General features: G+C 42.7%; 2 protein-coding genes and 1 long non-coding RNA gene across 3 annotated transcripts in view; 1 reads left to right on the forward strand and 2 right to left on the reverse strand.

Moving 5' to 3' along the window:
• Positions 1-16,797, reverse strand: part of PDE9A (phosphodiesterase 9A) — a 37,101-nt gene extending 20,304 nt beyond the window's left edge. Inside the window, exons 1-4 of the mRNA XM_067545326.1 lie at positions 15,504-16,797; positions 15,301-15,385; positions 7,383-7,464; positions 4,187-4,261 (exon numbers count right to left, since the gene is read on the reverse strand). Coding sequence (XP_067401427.1) covers positions 4,187-4,261; positions 7,383-7,464; positions 15,301-15,332 — 189 coding nt within the window. The 5' untranslated portion in view covers positions 15,333-15,385; positions 15,504-16,797. The remainder of the gene's footprint in view (positions 1-4,186; positions 4,262-7,382; positions 7,465-15,300; positions 15,386-15,503) is intronic.
• LOC137151100 (uncharacterized) lies at positions 10,663-12,198 on the forward strand. Its single transcript, XR_010919176.1, has 2 exons — positions 10,663-10,838; positions 11,969-12,198. It is a non-coding gene; the product is annotated as an uncharacterized lncRNA (long non-coding RNA).
• Positions 16,798-21,018: 4,221 nt separating the features above from the next.
• LOC137151102 (high affinity cGMP-specific 3',5'-cyclic phosphodiesterase 9A-like) overlaps positions 21,019-26,536 on the reverse strand; it is a 37,829-nt gene continuing 32,311 nt past the window's right edge. Inside the window, exons 5-7 of the mRNA XM_067545327.1 lie at positions 24,909-24,963; positions 24,234-24,304; positions 21,019-21,194 (exon numbers count right to left, since the gene is read on the reverse strand). Of these exons, the coding sequence (XP_067401428.1) occupies positions 21,190-21,194; positions 24,234-24,304; positions 24,909-24,963 (131 nt within the window). The 3' untranslated portion in view covers positions 21,019-21,189. The remainder of the gene's footprint in view (positions 21,195-24,233; positions 24,305-24,908; positions 24,964-26,536) is intronic.

The following is a 26,536-nucleotide window of genomic DNA, read 5'->3' on the forward strand; positions in this document are numbered from 1 at the left end:
GCATTCTGCTTTACTCTTTGCCACTGAAACAAGCAGCATACTGCACATCTGCTGAGCTTCATTTTCCTTAACGATTTAACTGTGCATCTAGTGCAATTATCCAGCAGGTATATATTTGGATCTTGGCAAATTCAATCTTTTGGTGCAGTATAGGATCCCCCTCATTTTTTTTATATTTCCTTTTCTATTTTGTATGAATAATAATAATAAAAAAAGGCAAATCAAATGCAGAATGACAACCTTATGGTTGAAATTCTGCAGACACAAAATTCAGAAGATCTGGGCCCTGAATGATGACATTATGGAGATGCTGGACAATCTGTCCTCACCCTTGCCTAGCCAATTTGCCAATTTACAGGTTATTATAATTGGCCCAGATTTTCAAGTGCTCCGCTTCAGTTAAGGCACCTAAATGAAGTGGTCAGGTCTGCAAATGTTCATCCAGTAGCTCCCATTAACGTTAATGGCAAGCTCCCTTGAGAATAATGGGAGCTGCTGGATGCTGAGTGCTTTTGAAAAGCTGGCACATTATTTATGATCAATTACTCATGTTACGATAACACTCATAGGCCAAATATGGATCAGGGCTCCACTGTGCAAGGCACTATACAAACACAGATCTAGACACACCCCTCGCCCTGTGGAGTTCACAGTCTAAGGCTCTGATCCTGCTAGTTGGTAACCGGGGGGACCCTGATGCCAGCACAGAATCAGTGGGTACAGGGATTTTGCCAGCATGGAGTAGCTTGTAGGACTGGGATCTAAGACAACAAGTAACAAACAAAGGGTGGGGGAGAAGGAAACACTAAAATACAGTGTTGAGACACTTTGTGATTTTACTGTGAGACTCATAAAATTTGATGTTTTTCTTAAAGCCCCAGCTTCTGGAATTAAAGCCAGAAGGAAAATAAAAAGAACCCCACATTTATTAATTAAAAAATCTCGTGATTTGGGGGTCCTGGCTTATGATTTTTGAACATTTGGGGTTGGCAACACAGTTTGTCACATGTGATTTGTTAATGTACATGTATACAGTGGGCTGCTTCTTTCCTTCCTTTGCCCTCACGGCTGCATCACCTGTTGGCAGATATATTGTAGGTATTGTGAGGGAGGTGGCTCTTGAGGAGGGATGTGAAAAAGGTACTGACCTTTATGGATCGATTCCAGGACGTAAGGAGGGACATGGGCTTAAAAAATATTTTTGCAACATGGTGCCTGTTCCAAAGACAGGGGTGCCCATTAAGGGTTCAGAGTGAGGAGCCATTCTGGTTCTTCTCAATCCCCAGGGGGAAGCTCCTCGGGAGGTATCTGGAGCTCCAGGGTGGCAATAACCTGACAGTCTGCTGGCTCAGTCTGGGGAGATTTGGGACTACAGATTCACAGAGATTCTCAGTGGGAGGAGATGGTGGGGTAGAAAATCAATTTATGAGAACTCCCTATCTCTTGAACTCCTCCACCAATCCAAACAGAGAGGGGTCACCTTGTTTCTTTGCCCTCCTTCTAGACTGTCCTCAGGATAAATCAGGTAAGCTCGGTTAGAAGGAAACAAGGGACTAACACATCCGCATACTACTACATAAAAGAGTCAGGTTTTAACCTCATGGGCAAAATATGATTATATTGTCATGCATTCCCTGGGGAGCAAGAGATTCTCCAGGGGGGGTCGAAAATGTAATGCCGAGTTCTGAAATAACCTTGTTTATGAAATATTGCAGAGCAAACCATTACATTATTGCATTACACACTGGTTGCACTCTAGCATGGTGATTTATGACCCACTTGCTCAAAATCAACCACATAAACCACCACTCACTGTTAAGTAAGCGTGAACTTAATTCAAATGGTTCATGTAAACATGAAACAGAGTCAAAAGGGTGAAAATGTTAACAGACAAAACCATATAGTATTGTGCTCACCATGGTTTGTGTGATTGTTTCTGAGCATAAGTCCTACATATGGTATGTTCCTAATCTCCCATACCCTCATGTTATCAGTGTGCATGCAAAAATGTAATGGTTCCCATTACTATGAATGAGTTACTCAGTTTAAAAAATCCATGGATAATGCTTTTGCCCCCTATTCCTACTCTTTATTAATGGTCTGCTAAACAATCTGCCAACATTTTTATGGCCCATCTGGAAAACTGTAATTCTTAGGGCAGTAAAGACATCACAGGCTAGATATTCAAAAGATGGTGGGTAAGTCATTTTGCCTGACTAGTTTGTTGACACTTAACCACAAATGCCTGGAAAAAAAATAGCCATAAAGTATCTCCCTCAAGTTGGCAAGACGTGTGCGGTGAAAATTCTGTTACCTTCTACGTGAATGTGCATGCCCATATATACTAACAACCATGGGAGACTGAACTCTAAACTATGTACAGGTCTTCTTGGTACTTCTACCAACTGGAAGTATGTTAACAAATAAACTGAATGAAGTACATTATTCCTGTTAGGATTTTTTTAATCTTTGGAAATTTGCTTCATCATGTAATATGTTCATCTAGAGATTTCGAAGCAGAATGGCTCTTGCTTGTCTAACACTTTGAAGATTTAATTTGTGCTGCTAGTTCGCAACTCCTGTCTCTCTCTCTCTCTCAATCTCTCTCTCTCTCTCTTTCTCCTTCCCCCCTCCCCATTGTACTGATCTAGTTATGTCCTCCCTCTCACTTTCCCTACTATCATTTGTTACATTCATTTGTTGAATCTTGTTTCACATAATAACTCTCCATGACAGAGCCTCCTCCTCCTCTGTGTTTCTACAGCAGCTGGCACAGTGGGGCCTCTGAGAACTTCCATGACATAGATGACTAATAATTAATAAATAAAAAGAATAAGAAGAATATGCTATGCATTTAGATTTGCATCTCCTCTGAGTGTATTGCACACCGACATCCTTATACAGTAGCATACAAATCAATGTATGTACTCAGGCCATAATTCCACAAAGCACCTAAATACTTGCTTAACATTAAGCTGGTAAGTAGTCCCATTGATTTTGGTGGGATCGATCACTTACATAAAGTTAAGCAAGTGCTCCAGTGCTTTGCTGAATAGAGGTAGACACATGCATGCTAGATGGAATGAAAGAACCCAGGCTGGCATTAACTTTGTTGTACTTTTCCTTGAGGGACATTACCAATATTTGGACAATGAAGAAATAAACAAGGAGTTCTATAGTAAATACCATCTATTTGGCGCCCTTAGAGAACAAAAGTTATTGCACTCCAGGATGATTCACTCAGTAAAGAATTAGATTTCAGGCACATTACTTGGATCTACCAATTCCATATTTAAAACAGCAAATTTCAACTTAAAAGCTGAGGTGTCATGAAAATATATATTAGTTAAGGAGTCTGAAAAGGAAAAAACAAAACTCTTGCGAATGGATATTTTTGGCCTTGTCTGCTTTTGGGAAGAGCACTGATCCACCGATCGTTGCAGTCACCAAGGTGCTGGCCTCTAAAGGTATGTCTACACTGCAGTTAGATACCCAGTGCCCGTGCCAGCTGACTCAGGCTAAGTGGCTGTTTAATTGCAGTGTAGATGTTCAGGCTCAGACTGGAGCCTGAGCTCTGGCACGCTCCCAGCCATCTACACTGCAATTAAACGGGTCTTGAGCCCATGAGCCTAAATCAGCTGGCATGAGAGTCAACCGCAGAAGTCTAACTGCAGTGTAGACATAGCCTTTGGGTATGTCTTCACTGCAAAAAAAGGTGTGTTTATCCTGCTGTAAATTTTCTGAGTCAAGGCACAGGCTGTTTTTACCTCTGTGTAGCTAGATGAGGTCATCCCCATGCCCTCCACCTGGGATTTACCTTGACTAGATGCATCAAGGTAAAACCATAGTGCCTTGTATCCACTAGGGTAATAGCTAGCTCAAGTTAGCTATCTCCATGTAAAAACACTCCCTTTTGTGAAGTGATGGCATAGTCTCCGTGTAGAGAAGGGCATGCAGGGAGTTTGAACCAATTGAGCCAATGAGGTGCATCCCTACTTGTAAGTGGGCTAAAACCCAATAAGCTCAATCAATGCAATCCTCTGCATGTGTAGGCCAGGTCTTTCTTCAGCATTGCCTTCATTAGGTTTCCACTGTTAGATACTAAAGATGGCTTTCCTGACAGTATCAATGCTGACATGGGATAAGCTACAAGTATCAACAACTTGTTTACTCATTTCCTCGTTACCTCATTGGGCTCCCATAGCCAGACGTCAAATGTTGGTTTCCGAAGTGCTTCTATGGTCTCTTGAGACAGCATGTACTGTAGATAAAAAGACAGTCTCCATTATTAACTACTACTGAGCTCACCTCATGTCTTTGTGGGAGCTGCGTTCTGCCCTCATCAGAAGTTCTCCAGTGGGCCATTCATTTATTTTCCAAAATTTAGAGTCTCAGCCATGGCTGGATAAAATGCATTGTCTCTTGTTGGTTTTAATCTTAAATTCTTCATATTGTGGGGGATGAAATATTTAACTTTGGCTGAGTTATATTCTCATTTTGAACAGTTGTTTTTCTTAAGGGTCCCTACATTTCAATCAGGTGCCAGACTTAAACAACCGCAAAACTTATGCAGTTGTTTATGATGTGCTCAGAGCTCCAAAACAAAATCCAGTTCAACCTCCAGCAGGTCTTAAAGTGTGCTGGGCTGGAACAGGACACAGACTCAGGAAATAAAAGTTCTAAAAAGTGAGCCGGATTACTGAGGGCGCACATTTTTAGTACCCTCTAAGGAAACCTCCTCTGATTGCTTGCTTTCCCCACTTGCCTGCATCCTAGGGAAGAGCAGCCAATCAGAGCTGCTGCAGGAAACAGGCAAGGCTCTTTCCCTCTCCTCTCAGGAGCGGACACCATTCTCAGAGAAGGGAAGGAGGGAGTAGAAGAGACCAGCAGCTCAGGGATGCTCTGCTCCCTCTTCCCTCTGCCCCTCCTGAGAGCAATGGGACAGCTCCTCTTTCCTCCCCTACCTGCAACACCTGGCCTGGGAAGGGGGAGATGGGACCCCTCTGTGACCCTCCCAGGCTTGGGGGGGAGGAAGGTGAAGAGCCACCTGAAGAGCAGAGGTGATGCTGATGGGGCAGAAGAGATATGGGGACAGAACTGACGGGAGTAGGGTGAGAAGAACAGATGTGGAGGCAGAACTGATTGTGGGGCTAGGGAGACAGGATTGATTTGGAGTTTGCGGGGCAGTGGATGGGCAGATATGGGGATGATGACAAAATCCCCCCCACACTTTTTTCACAGCACTTTAAACATTGACCTCCAGTGTTCTGATTTGTTACTGGGTTGATAACAATGGCTGGCAATTTGTAAAAAATTCTAAAGGGTTACAAGATGTGTAAGGTATCTAACCACTATTAAACCATGTTTTTGAGACACTGTGATCAAAATATTCTTGGAACATGTAAACCTAGTAGGCTTAATTGGTCCACTTACCACAGTTGGCTGTAATGAGTTTTGGTATACTATACTGAGAATATGAATGAAATTATTTGAGCCACTGTAAGGTTACTTAATTTAAGGAAGAATTACATTTGAGGATTAATTCTTTATCTCCAGAAGGCAGAAATCCTATGTTTGCATAGATACTTTATTTTTAGTATAGAGTTTTGCTAGCAATGCTGATTGTTTAAGTAATAACAGTATTGTAATTAACAAATCTGTTTCAAGTGAACTGCCATCTCCTAACATACCTGAGATCTCACAAATCCAGCATTTAAAGCCATTACAAATGTGACACGGAGAAAAAAAACAATCACCCCTAAACTCCTCTTGAAATCAAGAAAACCCCTCCCATTGCTGTATTGAGTGTCTATACTGAAATGCCAAAGGAGTACAGCTGCAGAGGACCCCTTTAATGGATATTAATCAAGAGTTGCAATATTCACCGCATTGTAAAGATCCAGGGCCAAATTCTCAAAAGTTTCATGTACTTGTCATATGCACATCTGAGGTGTGTCCATGTGAACTTTATAACATGTGTGCCAATCCTGCTTTATGCATGCAAATACCTGTGTATACATAAAAACCACTAAACTAAGGTTTACACTGCATGCACAGTGGAATTTGTAAAGATGCACGTTGGACACTCAGAAAATTTAGTCCATGTACTTTTAAACGATTATTAGAGGGCATATGGGGGAAATAACCCCAAATATTGGTACTAAAATTTATATTGATGCTATTTTGAGTTTCATCCCCATTCATCATTGTGAAATGTGACTTTTGCATTCCTACTGGACCTTCTTATTCAAACATGGATGCAAAATATTTTTTGTGTTTACTAGAGAAAACATTAACTCATTTTCATAATGACAATGATCCTACAGAGAGTCACACTTAATAGTTTATCTGTGGGTTTTTTTAAAAAAACACATCCATAAATTACTTTAATTGAAAAATAATTAATTGGGAGGAAAAAAGTAGAGTCACCATTACAGAATAGAGAATAAAGTAATAGACTATGGCAATGGCTATACTGATGACGGCCAAGTCGCTGTCGTCAGATCGATTTCTCTGGATTGACTGAGGGGTCAGTCAATCCAGAAATCGATGTACTAAGACCACCTTCACAAATGGCGTAGTGCTGTATCAACAGGAATGCAGTTCCTGTCGGTGCAATGCAGTGAAGACGGCACACAGAAGAGGAGCAGAGAGGTCAATGGGAGTTACACAAGTTTTTTGCGTAGCTTGCGTAACTCCCGTCGACTGCTGCCGAATCTCGAAGGTAAGTGTAGACAGGGTCTATAATAAATTTTGCTGTGAGCCTGCAAACTAAGTAGCATTAGACAAAACAGAACACTTAGTGTTCAACAGATTTCAGGAATTCAGTAACATTTTCAGTATTAATGTGATTCTGAATATTAAAGGTTACTGAGGGTCGGATTTCAAACCCATTGAAATCAATGGGAGTCTTTCTATTGGCTTCCGGGATCTTTGGATTAAGCTGCTGAGCTACACCAGTGGTTCCCAAACTGTTCCCTGGACTCTTGGGGGTCCGCCTTGGGTTATGTGAGTATCCATCCCTTGAGCTAAGGCCAGAACATGCTGGAACAGCTTTCTGATATCTTTGCAGCATGGAGGAGGCCATTTTGCTTTCAAAATGGCCTCCTCCTTACAGTGTGACCTTTAGTGCACTGTGCGTGAGAGGTAACATGGGTGGGGGTGTTCCCACGCTGGTGGGGTTGTTCCCATAGGATAGGAAATGAAAGGGGTCCGGGACAGTTAGTTGCCAAAGGGGTCCTTGGTGGGAAAAAGTTTGGGAACCACTGATCTAAACAATTAAGCTATAGAGTGATGTGAAGTCATGCATTGTACTCCAGCTCCTCATGGGAAGGCATACTTTATACGTTAATATCTTGATAACAAAGCACATCTTATGGTACCTTTGGATAGGATGGTACGTCCCTTTGAGGTGTCAACTTCTTGTTTTCATCTAAGAAGCTGTACTTACAGGGACAGTTGGTCCTGCAAATGAAAAATTCAGTCCTCAACACTGGGACACATTCTCTTGAGTAGCACTGAATATATTCAAATCTCTTGATATGTGGTCACTTAGAGGGTATGTCTACACTGCATCCTAAACCCGGGCTCTGACTCAGGTTTGAGCCCAAGTCCCACTTCCATCACACACAGATCAGTCTAAATCAGGTCAGCAAACACTCAGGACCTGGGTCTTAGGACCTGCTAGTGGATGGCTCCGAGCCCAAATCCTGCTGTGATTGATGTCCAAGCGCTGTGATTTTGCAGAAGATCTGTGTGGTGCTGTTTGGATGCGGTAGCACAGCTGAGAGACCTGGTTCCTGCAATTGTAATCCCAGGTTTACAATGCAATGTGGAAGCTGAAGTGTGGACACCAAGTCCACAAGCCAAGATTCCACAGACCTGGGTTTACAATGCCGTATAGACATAGCCTTAAAGGGACACGGCTTCCCAATCTCTCCTAACCATCTCGTTTTCTCTGATCATAAGAAATAATCCAGGGCAAGTCATTCTTGCAGCTGGTTGAGGCAACACATAACTGAGGCCACCGTAATAACTAAGAAACTCTCCTAAAACAAATGTAGGGGTATCTGAAACTCATTCTTACTCTTTAATTCAATCATCTTTCCAGTCAGCTGATTCCGTATGTTTATTATATTTTGTGTAAAATAGTTCTGCTTCAGTTTAGCATTCATTCCTAGATTCCTGATGTTTAGATTATCCCCTTTCATTTTAAAAACACTCAATAGTACCCCACCCCACCCCCAAAAAAACACCCCAAACCCAAAGAAAATCGAAACAACCTATTGACTTTATTTCCTCCTTTCATAATTTTGGAAATTTCTATTATGTCACTTAACATCCCTTCTATTCCAGTGTGAACAGCCCAGCCCTCTAATTTTTTCCTTATACCTTTGATGTTTGCTATCATCTCTGTTGCTGTATTTTGTATCCTTTGCAAAGCAATTCCAGCTTTTGGTTGATGATGATCAGTACTGCACACCATCTAATAAGGACCTTATGCATTAGCAGTATCACTGATGAGGTTAGAAATTCTCCAAAACAGTCCTATGAAATAATCAGCTCATGAACAGTTATAGTATTACTCTTTGTATTACAGTAGCTCCTAGAGGACTCAGCTGAGATTGGGACTTTATGGTGATGGCACTGTACAAACATTGAATAAGACAGTCCTTGCTCCAAAGAGTTTACAATCTAAATACACAAGACAGACAAAAGATGGAAGAAAAGGAACTATGTTCCCAGTTTTACAGATGGGGTACTGAGGCTTAGAGAAACCAATGGCTAGACCCACAAAGGGGATTTAGGCTTAGCAGTGCACCACCTAACTTCATGTGCTCTGCCTCCTACTGGAACCCACAGCCCCGAATCAGGATCCCTATACAACGCATGAAGGGAGCTAGGTGTCCGAGAATGGGACCTACACAAGCCAGCACATTGACTAGTCAGCTGCCTAAGCTAGCCAATAGGAAATGCTAAGGAAGCAGTATGGTCTCAGACCCACTCCTCTCAGGGACGTAGATGCCTAACTCTGGCCTAGAGGTTGGTGCCTCTCTCCACTTGGAATTCACAGCTGTGATGCTGCTCCTGGAGTTAGATACCTAAGTCAGGTCAAGCCTTTCCTTGCAAAAAACTGAGGTGGAGGTTCTGCCAGCTCCCTGCTACACAACTGCCCAGTCATTAGCGCCATAGGCTGGTGGCCCTAGTCACCAGCTGGGGATAGACGGATAGCTACACCCAGGTTAGGGTTCTGTCCCTTTCTTCAAGACTCAGTTTATTTTCTTCCCAAGCAAAGCAAGAAAAGTATACAAAAAGCATCATCAATAACAGTCTGCTTAGGGGTTTGGCCCGGGGTCCCTTGGCCTCCAGTGGCTCCTGGGTAGTGCCCCTTCTGCCCCCAGCAGGGCTCCAAAGGGCCGGCCTGCTCTGTTTGCCAGAGAATATCTTTTCTGTCAGCTGACCCCATTTGTGGCTGAGCTCTCCTTTATATTCCAGCCGAGAGGATGGGTTGATCATAAGGTGCTGATCAGCTGTGTCAGCTGATCCCACCACCTGTCTGCTTGGCTTCTCTCTGGAGTAGGGATGGCTGGTTCCTCTCCCCCACACTACCTTGAGCTATTAAACAGGCAGATCACCCTGTTACATGTACACTCACCCTGGATGTGGGCCACCTGGGTTCAAATCCTCCATCTGCCCGAGAAGAGCAAGAACTTGAAACCCAGGCCCTCACTTCTCCTCGGTGAGTGCCTGAGCCACTGGGCGATGAGGTATTTCTGGAAGGGGGGTGAGTGGGTATGTGCGTCTATCAGTCTCTCCTTTTGAAGCGATTCCACGTTTCATAAAACAATTAAATATTCACTGGGCCAGAGAGAGCCCAGTGGTTAGAGCACTCAGCTGGGATGGGGGAGAGTCAGGTTCCAGTCCCGGCTCCAATGGACAGTCAATATTTTATACAAAGTGGAACAGCTTCCATTAGAGAGACTGAGAAAACCCCAGCCCAGAATACCCTGTAGCCCAGTGGTTAGGGCACTGTGGTGGGAGACCTGGGCTCAAGTCCCTGTTCTTCAGAGGTAGAATGGGGATTTAAACCAAAGTCTCCTACATCCCAGGAGCTATTGCCTATAAATTGTATTTTGTTCAGGGCCTGGTCTGGTCGGCCTGCTCCAAGCCAGCCTCTGAGCTCACGTACTGGGTTGGGCTCCGCAGGCAAGATAGGTGGGGAAACACCTGGTTTGAAGATCCCATCAGGGCTTAGGTGTGAGCGAGGCGGCAGGACTTCAACAGCTGGGCATATGCCTGCTGTCAGATTTTTAGGCACCTGGGAAATTTAGATACCTACACGGTTAGGTAGTAGCTGAGTGGGGGTTTTGCGGATTTAAGTTTTGGACTTAAGCACCTGAAGTGGCAGGTAGGTGCTGTGACGGGGCTAGCCCTGACGGCTACAGGAGGGTGCTGGAAGGCATAAATATCAGCCCCAGGCTTAGCAAATCCCTGTTCCCTGGGTAACACAGCCAGGGTTACTCCAGGTTAATTGGGGCACCTGAAGCCAATTAGGGAGCTGGCCACAGCAGGTAAAAGCCTGTTTCAGGCAGGCAGGGGCAGCTAAGAGGGAGTTGAGTGGAGGAGCGGAGTGGTGCGGCGCAGCGCGGCTACAAGGCGTGGAGGAGCGGTGCGGTGCGGTGCGGCTACAAGGCGTGGAGGAGCGGAGCGGAGCAGCTACAAGGCGTGGAGCCGGTGGAGGAGCGGAGCAGAGCAGAGCGGAGCTGCTACACGGCTTGGAGCTAGTGTGGGTGTTGCGAGAGCACCCAGCTACGGGAGTTAAGAAGGAGCCTGTCCAGGCAAGACCAGGGGACACCAGCCCCAAAGAGCCTGAAGGAGGACCACAAGCAGGGGGGGCTGCAGACAAGTGACCCAGGGAAGGTAGTAGCCCCTGGATTAAGCTGTTTGAGGCTACTCCTCGCAGGGTCCCTGGGTTGGGGCCCATGGTAGAGGGCGGGACCGGGCCCTCCCCCGCTCCCACCCAGCCACACCACCGGCATAGCCGAAGGGAGCGCAGACCCACAGGGCCAAACAGGCCCACCTCGCCACAGTGCCTAAATCCCTTTGTGGCACTAGCCTTCAGTGACTTGCTCAAGGTCACCAAGGAAGTCTGTGGCAGAACATGGAACTGACCCCACCTCTCTTGAGCTGCAGTCCCAATGCCTTAACCGCAAGAACAGCCTTCCTCATTATCAAAGCCTGCTCTTTTACGCTATAGAAAAGGGACTCTGGGCCAGATTCATCCCTATGCCACAGCTGATTTGTGCTGCTCGGGTGGTATGAAACTCTGGGAACGCAGCTTAACAAGTCACTTTCTCCTGTCTAGTGCAGGGGGAACCCCCAGGTGGAGAACAGGCACATTAACGGCTGCTAAGCCACACTCCTCCAAGTCCCACTACTAGGGGTATGATAGGAGAAAAGGTGGTGTGGCCAGGCCGTCTCTGCACCTAGTTGAAACTAGCTACTGGGACGGAGGGCAGACCAACATGGAGCAGCATTTATGTTGCTGTCACCTGCAGCAATGCCAGGATGTAATCAGGCGCTTACATGTATACGTTACCTAAACTGCACCCCCAGTACCCTCATATCATTAGCCTCTGCAAGCAGCAGGTGCAAACATAGAGGCCATCATTAACAATCTGGTCCTTAATGTGTGGGTGAGGGGATGGGAGCTTTGCTCCTCTTCTTTAAAGAAGCTGACGTGCTTCTAACTGCATGTGATGATACTCCAGGAGGGGCATTTTAAAAACTTGTATATTGAGCATTTCTATTCTATTCTATTGCATTAAAAATATTACAATGTGTCTATATATATTTGAATAAGCCGTGTAGTGAATGAAATACTGTGTTAAGAAAGGCTGGATGAAGTACAAAGGAAACCACTAAGTTGCTCATGGATGCTTTTTTCTTTTCTTTTTTTTTTTTAAAGACACCTCATGCAGTCGGGAGGGCTTGTTTGCTTAGGAACTCAAGGAAGAAGCTCCTCTTGCATTGAGCCAACACCCCTTCATGTCATTGCTCAAGCTGAACCACGGTTGCTAGGGGAACCGGTAGCTACTTGTAATTACCCAACCACTTCTGTGGGGGTCCTTCTTAAAGACAATGCCACACAAGAAGCAGTCTTTTCTTGCTTTAGAAAATAAAAGCAATTCACTGGGATCTTTGATTGTATTCTGTATGGCTAAGGTCCAGCTGCTGATGCAAGAGTCATCTGTTTAGGCTGACAACTACAGTGGGTGGCTTATGCAAGCTTTCAGGTCATTAGGTTAGGACCTCAGTCTTCACTTTATGGTTAAAAATAAGAATGAATAAGGAGATACTTTTCTTTTACCTTGGTGATGCGGGAGAAGGAGTGTGTGTGTCTGTGGGATTCCTGGCCACCGCCAGCAGTTCAGTAGAGGATCTGTGATGTAAGCTGCCTCAATTAAAGTAAAATAAATGAATTAAGAAAAAGAAGTAATTTTGCACTTTTACAGTGTTTTTCTTCTGCAGTTGGCAAAGTGGTCCACTCCACTAATTAAGTCTCATAATACACATGTAAATTAAATACGTATTATCCAATTTTACATGGTAGGATGATCTTGTGTTGAAAGTACAGAATGGAGAATCAGGAGACGGGGATTCTAATCCTGGCCCTGCCAATGGGGGTATGCACACACTACAAAGAAATACCTGTGGCTGGCCCATGCCAGCCAATTTGGGCTTACAGAGCTGGGGCTTACAGAGCTGGAGGAGGCCTCAGAGCTCAGGCTCCAGTCTGAGCCACAACGTCTACACCAGAACTGAAACAGCTCAAAAGTCTACACAGCAGTGATACAGACCGAGCCCCGACAGCCTGCATCGGCTGGTGTGGACCAGCCGCCATTTTTCTTTGCCGTGCAGACATGCTACGTGATCCTGGCAGATTGTCTCTGAATCTCATCTCCCTCATCTGTAAAATGGTGATGGTGCAGTGAATTCGGTAGGGGTCCATGCTTTCGAAGCAGAGGGCTTTGAGTTTAAATGTACCTGTAACTGGGATTTGACAGATAACTAGGTAATTAAAGGTGCTGCCTACACCTCCCTGGGAATAAAGATTCCCCTACTCATGTGGGAGAAAAAAACCCAACAGTGGTCAGCCCAAGGGCACCCAAGATCAGTCAAAAAGAAATCAAGAGAAGCAACAGTCACTGACTATAGTTACCACAGCCTCTGAACAGTGGCCCATGCTGGCACAGGTCTGACCTTAGGGGAAGTGTACCTTGACCAATCCCAATCAATCAGCGGTAAATGAAGGAATTTGATTTTAATTTTTTGTTTCCTTTCACACTCTTAACACATTGATTTCAATGGCATCACATCAACATAAAGCCGGAATTTTGCAGTGACATCAAGCTCCAAGTTTCTATCTTTTTCCACTGCAAAGATACAGCTATTACAGTGTAAGCAGATCTGCAGCCTTGTAGAAAACTATCAATCCAAACAGCAGCAGCAGAGATGAGAACTGGTTTTTCCAGTGCTCCACTGACCTTGAGGAGGTGTGAACTCCACATTCTAACGGGGTGTTTTTAAATGCTCACATTATTAAGCACAGGCTAGTTCATTCTTTCTTTTAAAACCTTGTTCATGAAATGCAAAAAGCCTGTGTTAAATCAACCTTATGACTACCCAGGTAAAACACCAAAAATCAGGACATACAACATTTTGGGTCCCACAGCAATGTTAACTTGGCTGATTTGAATATATGCAGTATTTTCTATTCCTGATTTTCTGGTTAAATAGATAGCTTACGATATTGCTGCTCACTTTACAAAATATAGACCATAAAACAACAGAATGTGCAGCATGAATGAGTCAAGATTAAGGCTGGAACAATACGTTTTGTATTTCCTAAATGCTAACTGTGCAACATTAAAGTAGCATTAACTTAATTTTTTGTTCTCTTTTGTGGATCTGTCTGTCTGTCTGTCTCTCTCTCTCTCTATATATATATGCATGCTCATGCATACACACACACACTCACTCTCTCTTCTGCAGAAAGAGTCAGGAATCAATCCATCCTCTTCCACCACACAGTAATGAAGCTAATGTATTAGAATACATATTTTTGATTTTGCTGCCAAATTCATTCCTAGTCATGCTACTGAAATTTCCTCAGATGCCTTAATAAGTGACTATGTAACCCTCAGGGCAAATTTGGGTCTGTCACACTAATGTAAATCTGGAGTAGTTCCATTGAGGTGAATGATTTACTCCAGATTTACACCAGTATGACAGGGCAGAATTTGGCCCTAAGACTTTACCTAATACAAATGTGTTTTTTGAATTATTGCATCACATTACATCTGGATAGTCCTAAAATTATAAAACCAAATTATTATATAGCCAGGTTCCATGGTGCTTTGAACAAATCTCCCATCTACTTCAGTGAAAGATTTGTCTGCTTAAGGACCAAAAAATTTGACCCTAAATAGAGAACAAAAGTGAAAGGCTTTCAAGACAGCACACACAGTTAATTTTGCTCAGGAGATACCCTTTTTAGCAAGAGTCTGAATTGCCTGGTGGATTTCTTTTTAATAACTCTACCAGCAGTGCTAATAATCTCTTAGTTGCTGATATGTTTATCCTAATTATGTATTTCGGAGACATAAAAGTCCAACACTCCAGGTGATGCAGTGTACTGCAACAAGATACAATTCCTTCTGCTGTTGTTTTAATTACAGCAAGTCTAAACTTGGTAATAGCTAATCAGTTAGTAGATTGACTTCTTGAATTAAGAAGGAAATCCCTCATTGCTAGTTGAAATTTGAAGTCAACATTCTAGAGCAGCGTGAGATCGTATTTGGAAAAGCTGCTATATATTTATTGTGATATTGTCCCAACTTACATTTTAAATCTTAGTGGAGCTAATTAGAACACTAGCCTCTTACAGAATAAATGTTTCCCTTGACAGAAGTTTCTCTCTGCATAAAACTTAGTGCAAAATTCTAAGACCGGATGGCTGAACACAGAATAAACAAGATGTTAATCTCTGTCTGCAAGAAGATTTTTCTTTCAGTCACTGGAACATGCTTTTTTAACTACTGAATTGCCATAAATCCTTAAATAAAACAAGTCTTTGCAAATGAAGCCAATGTCCTGTGCAGCACTGAGCTGCTTCTTTGCTTCTGTGTTTAAAAACCAGAATGTGACTACATTCAGTGGAATGACTTCATCAGAGCTTGAATGCAGAAATCCTACCGGATTCTTCTTTTCCCCAATGGTAACTGAAGCAGAACTTACCTGGTGCTTCGTGCTGCCATTTCCTCCCTCATCTTTTTAATGTCACTCTTGCATTTCTCGATCTCTACTACTTTCAGTCCTTCCACTGTCAACAAAGAAAAACAACAGGGGTGTTACCATGGCGAAACATGAAGGATCTTATTTAATTAATTGTGCAGAATTTCAAAAGGCTTGTAACAGTGGAGTTATCCACAGGTTCTTACATGCTGCCCCAGTTCCCAGGCGTGCAGGTGCTGCTGCTACCGTGTATCTTTAAAACCCATAGGAATTTTCTGTTGCCAATTTCTGAAAATAGCTCAAGTGTTTTAATTCAAGAAATGGCCATATCATCTAATGTTTTCAGAATAGTTAACAACAGTCTACTGCTCTCCTCTCCCTTAGAACACTAATCAAAGGAACTATTCGGCAAAGAAACGCTCCAGTGATGTGATAAGATTCCCAGACTGCACACTCACAAACTTGTCCTGCTAGGATTCAAATTCCCATTAAGATTAAAGGTTTAAATTTGAAAAGTTCCCCAAGGAGCAACAGGAGACTGAGAGAGGCATGCCTGGATACAGAGAAACCAAAAATAGACATATTTTTAAAATGTCCTGGCACTTAGAATTAATTTTATTTCAGTTAAGTACCTAAAATATATGTCATAATTCTTTGCAGATAAATTGTTGTGCAATCCAAGATTATAGTTGCATACAGCACAGGAAATATTATACTTTCATCTGTATGTATTATAAGTGCCACAAGGCAGAAAGTTTGTGTTTATGTTGCAGCTTGTTTCATTCTATGCAGCCTTGAGAGCTTACTGGAGTTCCAATGCATGGATCTTCCTCCCTTCTCACACACAGGCTATTAACACACTCAAGGACATAATACAGAACCATTTATTAAGTGCATATCATTCACAATGTGATCATGCCATAGCTCTTTTGTTTACTGTACTCACTGCTTACGTAGACAAGCTGATGTGCAGGAAACTTTTAACTGTAGGATCAGTATTCATTCACTCTCTTTTAAAATAGTCATCATCCTACGCACCCACAGCATAACATGCAAGTGATGAAAAATTGCTTGGGAGGAACATAACACTGTAGATCAGCAGAGAACTCATATTTCATTTAAATGCTAGTAACTACAATTATTGCTGTTGGGTGTGGGATGGGGAACGGGGAAAAACACAAGGGACACACATGCTCAGTCCAAGCTTTTGCATGTGAGAAGAGGAAAAGGAAAGGGTTCTGAAAATAATTTATGTTTGATGAAAGGGACTTGGAAATCACATTTCCATCTGAACATTTTGTACCTAATATTGTTAGGAGTAACCCTTAAGATGATTAGAGCTGAAAGGGATGAAAGAAAAAAGATGTATTTATTCAGTGTTTTTGTGTGTGCTTTTGATAGCCCTTGGCGTGTACTCAATTTCACTGCTTTGTTGGTAGGCAGTTGGCACTTCCCTGTCTCATAGACGGGTCTGATGACCTCATATTCCTGTGGGCTGCTCTGGGAGGAGCTGATCTGTGTGCTCTTTCCCAGCCTTTGGTGCTCATTAGTAAGCAGCAGTGACCAAGCAGAATCAAAAACTGGAGGCAGCAGGCCTCCATGTAGAGTGAGGAAGGGATGTGGAGGGTGGGGGCAGGCCTGAACATGTTTGGCAGTGTTGCTCTTCAGCTTTCTTCAAACCATCAACACGGGAGTGGAAAACTAATAACATTATTTTTTAAAAGGGCGTTTTTAAAACGTTTAAAATTTTAAGTGTTCTGCTTCCTTACAGATGTTTAGAAGGGTCTTTTGGACAGGCCAGAAACGGTCATGAAATTAATTTGTTGTCATTAAGTTAATGGTATTAACATTGTACAGTCACATGCAAAAACGGTTTAAGTTGCAATGGACAGCCGGATTCTGCCCTCACTTTACATTTGTGAAATACTTTGTGGTCCTTAAATGTAATGACATCTGATGTACAATGATGCCCCAATGAAAGATAAAGTGGTTTGAGCTCACTCATGGTAATAGCCTTAGATGTCCTTCCTTTCGATATCCTTTTCAGATAATGAATTTCAGCTATGATCACAGACCTGTCTAACAACTGCCGTGACGTGATATATCTTCGAGCAGGGGTGAGGGACATTGACAAAAGGGTCATTTTTCTTCCCCTGGCATGATGTGTCGGTGTATTTTGTTCAGGTGCACCCTTGGTTAGCCTATCATGCCCCTTTGGGATTCACAGTTGCTCCCTTGTTACACTCCTCATTTAACGCCATTTATTCTACTGAAGGCTGCCTTGCTATCTTAACTAAACCCTTATCTACATGGAGAAGTTGTACCGGTATAGTTATAGAGATGTTACTCCCCACAGGGAGACTTTGATTTCAGTAAAAAAGTGGCTTTTTCGGGGGTTTAGTGTCCCACTGGGGGTAACACCAGTCTAAATACATTGGATTATACTGTGTAGACAAGGCATTACACATTTCAGTCAGTTACACCCTGTAGGTGTCCACATGGCACCCACTTATATTCTTCAGATCCTTTGTATGCTAGCCCATGGTCTCCATTGCAGAAGTTAAGAGAAAAGGAAGCAGCTGAAAAAAGCACTTTTTTCTTCGCATATTACTTGTAAATGATAAATTGCCTTGTTTATGCACACAGATTAAGGGCCCTTACATTAATTTGCAGCAATAAATACATTTTTAAAAGACCCTGTAGTTTAAAAAAAGCATTGGGCCAAATCCTGAATTCTGCACTAAAGCATACCTCCTGCTGAACTCAGTGGGAATTTTGCCTAAGTAAGGAGTTCAGGATCCAGTTCATTGTACATATACATTTTAAACACAAAGACCTGGTATTATTTCAAAATGTTGCATACTTGGCACCGTTGTGAGATCCTGAGGTCAAATTCTGAGCAGATGTATGCACTTTTGGGCAAGAAAAAAGTAGCACTGCTACACAAACTTCAGCTGTTGGAGATGCGATCTTATCTATTCAGGCAGAAATAGCCCTGGATAGCCCATATCTGTTGTTATTTCTATCAGTAGGGAGACCCAGTTTAAGACAGAGCCTTGTTTGGGGAAAATTTGTCAGCTCTGTGAATGCTGGCCTTCCGAATGCAGCTACCAAGCCCCATGTACTGAAGATACATAACTTATTTCAGTATGTAGCTGAAATAAGACAGTTTGTATCTGTGACTCTAAAAGCATCCCAATGCCAGAGGCTCACTGGTATCAAATAATGTGTTTCAGCTGGCTTGACCACTTCAGTGTACCCCAATTTACTATGGTTATAATCTGTATCTAAAAGATGTCATTTAATGTCATTGGAAAACTAACCACTCACTGATCATTAATATTCATTCATGATGTATGCAAAGGGTAGGGACAAAAAGTTATGAATATGTGCTAGCATTGTATTCTTAAAATGTGTTTGATAAGCAGTGCACGAGCACAGTCTGCCTCAGACAAAGGAATGTGTATTTGATGCTCTGACCAACCCGATCTTCAGGCAAAGACAATGAAAGTCCATTTTTACATATTAGGTAAACAAGGCTATCGAGCCAAGAAGTGAGGAAATATGAATACTTAACAATATCATGCTTTAAAGTCTGTGGCCAAACAGGGAGAAACAGGTTCCCTCCCAGACAGGAGAGAAGGCAGCTATTTACCTATCTCCTATATAAATTAAGCATGGTGCAATCAAAACAACAGAAGCCCCATTTACATATAGGGGGATGGGAAGTCCACAGGAAGGAAATAGCAGCATAAAATCATCCTGCCTCTTGAAACAAATTCATTGCATTTTGGAAGACATAAGCAAAGACAGAAGTCATCTTTGGCATCTGTCACTAGACAGACAGAAGAGGCCAGAGCTCGTGCAAGCTGAGAAAGATGGGTCAGTCCACCAAGAGGGGAGGGATTTGAAGTCTCTGGAAACTGAACATAGGTGAGAAACCGGCTTAGGCAAAGATCTTTCACCTAGGAAGACAAGAGAAGCCAGCATCTTGTACTTCTATGGAAGATCCTGACTGAGGGAAAGTCAACCATGGCTGGGAAGAAGAATGACTGGTTGAAAGAAACCATCTTTTCTTGAACAAAGCCTGTGTGTTGCTAGATTAAAGTTTTAGACATTTAGATGCATGTTTTCACTTTTATTTGCTTGTCACCCTTTCTAACTTTATTCCTTTTACTTGGCATCACTTAGCCTATGTCCTATTGCTAATACATTTGATTTATTTTTAACTATAAACCAACTCAGAGCTGGGTTTAAATGGAAGAGTGCATTTACCTTAGTTAAGTTAATGAGCGGTGATGTGCTTTTGAGTCTTTAGAGGAACACAGAAAGCTTATCATTTCTCTGAACTGTCCAGAAGAGGGAGGATGTTGCAGAGCACACTGTTCTGTGGAAATTCGGGTCTGAGCGTGTTTTGGGGTCACCTTGCTGGCTGTAACAAGGCTGGGAAAGCTGGAGTGGGGCAGTAGACAGGCTGCTGGGCTTAGAGCTGCTGAATCAGAGCTGTCTAGCAAACAAACACTTCAGGGTGTAACCTACATGCTTGCAGGATGATTGTGAGCATCCCAGGCTGGGAGCTAAAGCAGCAAAGCACTGTAAGGCACCCAGTGTTGCAGGGCAAGTGGTGACAACACTTCATTGGTCTGGACTGCACCCCGAACCATGTGACAGAAACCTTTTGTTCTCTCTTCCCCTTCCAGCCGGCCTGCCAGTGCTGAAAGGCCATGTGTGCAGAGTGCATCTCTAACCGCCAGCAGGGGATTAGAAAGCCAGCAGGGAGAGAGCTAGTGGTAAAAGGAAGCTTTCTGCTGCCTGCCATCTACACCAGTTTGGTGGGGAGACTCACAGAAGAGCTGGCCTCCCCTGCTCCGGTCCACAGTTTCTGGCTGGTACTAGTTAGCCTAGAATGAAGAGGCATTGCTGCAGCTGTGATGTTGCAGAAGGTTCTGTCAATTTCTGTTTTAAATGTGCCTATGCCTGTGGTAAATATAAACGAGAACTTGACCCTGTCAAAACTGTGCTGTGTGATAGTGCTTTATTCGTCCTATTGCCCTCTCTTCCGAAAGTCTATTTTATACACTACACAGGGTGAAAAAATAAAAATCACATTTTATACAGAAAAATGCTGCTCTGACCTGATGAACTTTACTTTCTTGCTGCAGCATAACTAAAAACAATAATTTTACTGTTAAAACATTAAACAAATAAGGAAGAATAGAAACAATAATATATCCCTGCAGCTTTTTAATCTGCAATCAGGAAATAGGGGATGAAAGATGTGGGGCCTGGTCTACACTTACGGTGAAATTTGGCGGCAATCGACGGGAGATACTTTACGTAGCTTGCGTATCTCCTGTCAACTTCCTAAATTCTAAATAGCATGGCGTCCCCAATATGCTGCGACAACAGGGAATTCCTTCCCATTGACGCAGCATTACTCTTTTTTTGAGAGTGGATTTATTCGGCCAACTTCTGGATCGATTGAGTGGATCTCCACTTCTGCTCAAGCAATCCTGGAGAATCGATCTGGTGGTGCTGAATTTGCTACCGTCAGTATAGACATAGCCTGAGTCTTCTGTGTTTACAATTCCAGTTTTAGCTAAGAAAATGTAGAGCCTCTGCCTCTTTATTAAAGAGCACAGGTAGCCTTTATTGTTTAAACTATGTGAAGTCACATAAAATATATGTATATATAAAAATATATGCAGTCTATTTTATATACTATATATTATATGCAATATATTTATTGGTATGAATAATATAGTATTTTACTTATATTACATATTCAGTATCAGTATGTATGTTTCTAGGGTATGAAACACAGCGGGTAAAAACCTGGTCCTACAGATGTTAATGGGACTTTTTTTCTTTGACTTCAGTGGGACCTGGATTTCACCCTGTGTGAGAGAACAGACAGGGAGAAAGTGTGACACTTTCATATACTGGAAATATATTAAAAACCTAATGTTAATAATGTGGACTTTAGTGTATTCAGTGAGAAGAATGCATTCAGTGGTACTCTCTTTAATATATGATAAATGTATTTATGAAAGAGGCTGAATATAAGGGCAGGGAGTGTAAATGCATAACAAGGGTTCTGATCTGTGCAGATATCCACCATAGCCACATAAGATGGAAGAAGTTAGCTACATTATCCTCATTTAATTGTTTTTTAAAAAACAGTAAATTTCAAGGAGTTAGGTTATATTTTACAGGAACATCGTCTCTTTATTGAGTGTAGGCACTTATCCTTTGGATAAAAGGTGAAACCACCACTGTAAATGATATATACATACACACCCAAAGTATGTTAAAAGTACTGTATTAAGATTGAAAAGTCAAGCACTTGAAAGTTAGGAAGTTCCAGAATTAGTCCCACCCTCTTGTGTGTATACTTTATGATACAGTCTGTAATTACACAATCACATACTATTTTTTCCATAGGCCCTCTTTCTGATTTAGTACACAGGATAGGTAGTGCTCACTTAATGAACAGCTATTCAATATTTTGTTTTTTGCTTATTGTTCGATGTGTGGCCTCAGGCCTTATTTACTGCACACTAATCAAACTTGCTCTGAATATACAATCATTAATTTCCTCATTGGTTTTCACACTCATCACTAGGTTATCTGAGTGCTTCACAATTATTAATTAATTTATCTTCCCAATACACCTGTGAGGTGAAAGAGTGGTATATTATTATCTCCATTTTACAGATGGGGAATGAAAGCACAGCAAGATTAAAGTCAAAAGTTTCATTAAGGTCCACTAAGTTCCAGTGCCCAATTTGAGATGCCTAGACCTCATTTTTCAGAGTGCTTAGCATTCTATACCACTTTATGTGTTCACCTTATAGCTCCCATTGACTGCACTTGCAGCTTTGAATGCTCAGCACGTCGGTAAATCAGATCCCAGGGTCTCAAGTCAGGAATCCAGAAAAGGAGGGACATGCTATTGGTGACCATCTATGAAAAGTGTGGTTTAAGTGATTTGCTTGGCATCTCATAGGAGCTCTGTGGCAGAGGCAGGGACAGAATCCAGTTTTCCAAGGCAGCAGTCAACTACTGTAACCATGAAACCATCCTTCCTCTCCCTGCATTCCCCTGCCTCATTCACCACACACCTTCCAACTTCTATAACAAATAAAGCAGAACTCCAACAGACACCAGTTTCTTTTACTGCACAGCCCTGGTTCCTCTCCAGAGCAGGTTAACCCTGAGTGCTAGATGAGGCAGGGGTCCTGCAGAAAAAATAATGTGTGATCATGTATCATAATGCATACATCACAAGGGGGCTGAATTAAGGTGGCAAAGGCCACCTTAATTCTGGCATTTCCTAACTTTTGAGTGCTTGACTTTGCAACCTTGTTCTGTTCTGTTCTGTTCTCTTAACATAGTATTTGTGTGTAATTTCCTAGTTTTTTTTAAAAAGCCAGCTGAAAATTCCCCTCCTCCCCATCATGTGGCATCATATTGACACTAACATGAGTCATTAGCAGGGTTGGAACCTTTAGATCCATCACACAGAATGCTGCCACTTGAGTTGATAGAGTGACCAATAGTACTAGGTTGTCATCTTCCTTGTGGACCAGCACTAAAGGAAGATGGAACACCTCGCCAGTGGGTTTCACAGATATTTGCTGACAGCCGAGGAATGGTGAGACTCAATAATCTTTGGTTTCATTCCAGGCTCTGGAGGGGAGTGTGCTGTAGTGGCCACAGACTTATGTCCGTTGCCTGCAAATATGACCCCTTCTGCCCCATCCCCTCCAAGTCCTCTCTTCCCCATCCCTTGCTCTTCATCCCCATCCCAGCCTCCACTCCTCAGGCTTCTCATCCAAGACCCAGTCTCCTTGCTCAGCAACTCCTAGTCTTAACCCTTTGGACACCATATACCAGTCAGTCCTCCACTTTTAGTGCCACTCTCCTTGCCCAGCCAGTCCCAGTTTTCTTTCATACCCCAGCTCTTCACCAGATCTGTCTCCACTCCTCCAAACACTTCCTTACCCTGGCTCCACTGATTCTTGGTCCCAGTCTCCTTGTTGATCCAGTCCCAATCTCCCCAATTTGTCTTTCAATCTCAGTATCCACTACATCTACTGGCTCCCAGTCCCCTTGGTGCCCTCCTTAGCCCCCTTGCAACTTTCAGTCCCAATTTCCTTCATCCCCCTGCCAGTCTCCAGTCCCAGTCTCCTCCACGGGCTCCTTGTCACAATCTGTTCCCTCTGCCTCTCCTGCAGGTGAGGTTTTTGTCCCCTCTGCATTCAAATTAGGCAGTTTCCTTCTACACGCTACCTTGTCATCAGCAGCAAAAGGGCAGAGAGAGAGGGGCTGTCTGCCCTCAATTTCGGTGTCTGGTCCATGGCAGCTCAAAACTACAATTGCACAGAAAATCCAGCTAATCTCAGGTCTGGAGCATGCTCAATGAAGACAGAATCTTTGGGGGCAAGTTAGCAGCTAAAACCAATACAGTACTGTACTGGTTCTGTACTGAGCATGTGCAAACTGTGGTTTTTCAAAGGCTTATAACTTGTCCAAATTTGGACACGTTTTCATAGGGACAGAAAAAGGCACATCCTGACAAAGACCATGTCCCTTGCCAACTTTCAAGTCCCTTCTGCAAAGCATGAGGGCGCTAGAGCTTTTTAAACAGAAGATCACTAGAATTTTTTTAACATGGACAAAAGGCTGAACTTTTTTGGTTGAATTTTTCCAAAACAATTCAGCCTCAGGCAGACATCCAACATGGAAAATTTCAGCCCAAATTGTTAAAGTCTGGTAAAGTTATAAGTAACTGAAAATAGGGTGATATAATGAGAAGTGTCAGGAAACTTTAATAATAGGCAATGTTACCAATCCCTTGTATTATAATCAAACAGATGTCAATTTTTTAATATAGTAATTCCTAATTTTGTTAAAAAATAAAGGGCACTCACATTCAACTTTTTTCTCCAGCATTGCCAAGTGATTTGCTACTTCCGTTTTCAGTTCATTGATTTTAAACAGCCTGGAGAAAAAATTTCAGATATTAAATATACATTTATATCTATATGTATACAATAAAGAAAAGATTTTGTACTAGAAACCACATACCAGTTCAAAGGGTGGATTAAGGAATAACATTTAATATAAAGTAAAGAACAGCAAAATCTGTACTGAATGTACAACCTTGAAGAAAGATACGTGCACATTCAAAGGCTATGGATATTCCATGAAAATTAAAAGAGAATGCTCTAGTTAGGGCTCTGAGAAAATGAAGTCCTCACCCCATCTTCCAGCAGATACGTGTTATCATGTTCCTTAGGGAAGCAAAACTAACTTGCTAGTGCTTCATTTAAGACCAGCATTCAGGTATTTGTACACCTCTGAAGCTCTTTTTCCTTTCAATCATATTGGTGGCTTGCAGAGATGCAGCAGAATTGATCCCTCTTATTGAAGCCAGTGAGGATAAAACAAGGATCCATAAAAACATTCAGAATTATTATGTGAGGGGGGGAAAAATGTGCACGTTAAATTGATAAACAAATTTTTAGCCCTCTTTGAAAATCTCAGCCTATGTCAAATAAAAGCAACAGAACTTTGAATTAATAACAATTATGTAAAGGTTTTACCTTGAGAATTGTTCAGCAACCTGTGTCAATACACTCTGGAACAATTCCTCTTTCTCTAAAAAATAAAATAAGGGGAAAGCAAATAAAATGTCACAGACGGAGAAAGCAGTGAAGTCTGACACTGTACACACTACTTCAACTTTAGGACCTGGCAAATGTTACCCACCTGCTGCAACAGGTGAGGGAACTTGATGGAGCCACTAGTGAAGGGGGCCCGTCCCAGCAGTGAGGGAAGGAGATACTCACTGAGGGACACCCTCTCTGGGAGTCTCTGGCACCCAGGGGAAAAAGGTGCTGATTGGCTAACATTCTCTAGCTCCCAGGATTTAACCTGGAATGAGGAAGGGGGCAGGTGGAGCCTCTTTGGACTTCATTCCAGCAGCCACACCCTCGCCACTCTGAACTAGGAACGGGAATCTGACCTGACAGATGCTGTGGGTCTAGCTGATCGCCTGTTTGTGGGTCAGGAAAGAATTTTTTCCCCCATGGGCCAACTACCAGAGGACCAGAGAGTTTTTCTCCTCTTTGCAGCACCTTCAAGCCACAGTAGGAACCCACTTGGTACCTAACTGAAGTATTTGATCGAGTTGTTAATATGTCACAATTTGCAGCTAGCTTCTAGTGCGGTTAAAAGGATAAAATGAACAATTCCCAGAGGGAAGAGACCTAGGATTTTAGTGGTGGGCCTTGGGCTCATGGGATAGAATGAGACCTTATTGCCCTTAGGGGCTGAGGCTCCCACTATCTTCTGCACCCCTTGTGCTTGGATTCAGGATGAGCTGAGTCTTGGGGGGTAGGCTGAGGAGAGCCTACCCCCAGTTATGGGTTATGCAGTAGGAGCCCTGCAAGTTTCACACTGGAAGCAACGAAATGCCTGGGGTAGGAGAGTATCAGTGAGACTGGGGAGTCTCCCTCCCCAGTGTTAAAGTTTAACACAATGTGTGGCCCCTGGCTTAAAATCTAGCCACGTGTCTGTACTGTTTTCACTGCAGTGTTTGCATCAAAGAAACATATATAGCAAAGCAGTTACTCTGGTGCCTGGAATGTAGATAGGCTAGTACTTTTCCCCTTCTACTGTATTTGATAGTTCCTTGATTCTACCGCAGTCTCATGTCCCCTGGCTACAGATTACAGCCAACGTTTTCAAAAGAGGCTGGTAATTTTGGACACCCAACTTGAGATATCTGAAAAATACCTGCTTTTCAGAAAGAATTCTGCACCCATCCTCTGACAATCAGCCCCCTTTCAGGTGTTCCAGGGTGGATACCCAAAAATGGAGGCACCCAAAATCACTAGTCACTTTAGAAAATCTTGGCCCATTTCCATCTTTCTGGCTCACAAAGGTTCCATTTACACTATAAGAACACTGCAGAACTCAGTAGCACCATGCTATCGCCTCAATGTGGCGAAAACACAGCTTGGAATCATGCTGTCATCCTATCTTTGGCACCAGCTGTAAAAAGCAGAAAAATTCAGCACCTTCTTAAATCTAGGAAGTTTCATTCCATGACCATGTTGTGTTCTAAGGTAGGTAATAATATCAGAAGCATTTGCATTCTAAGGGTGCTAAATAAGGTGACTTTGCAAATAAGAGCTGGCTGGCTGACTGTGGTGTCTGTAGTGCCTTT

The sequence above is a fragment of the Emydura macquarii genome, unplaced genomic scaffold, assembly GCF_026122565.2.
Source record: "Emydura macquarii macquarii isolate MOO-44397 ecotype Brisbane River unplaced genomic scaffold, CSIRO-AGI_Emac_v2 contig_1043, whole genome shotgun sequence".
Lineage (NCBI taxonomy): Eukaryota > Metazoa > Chordata > Testudines > Chelidae > Emydura > Emydura macquarii.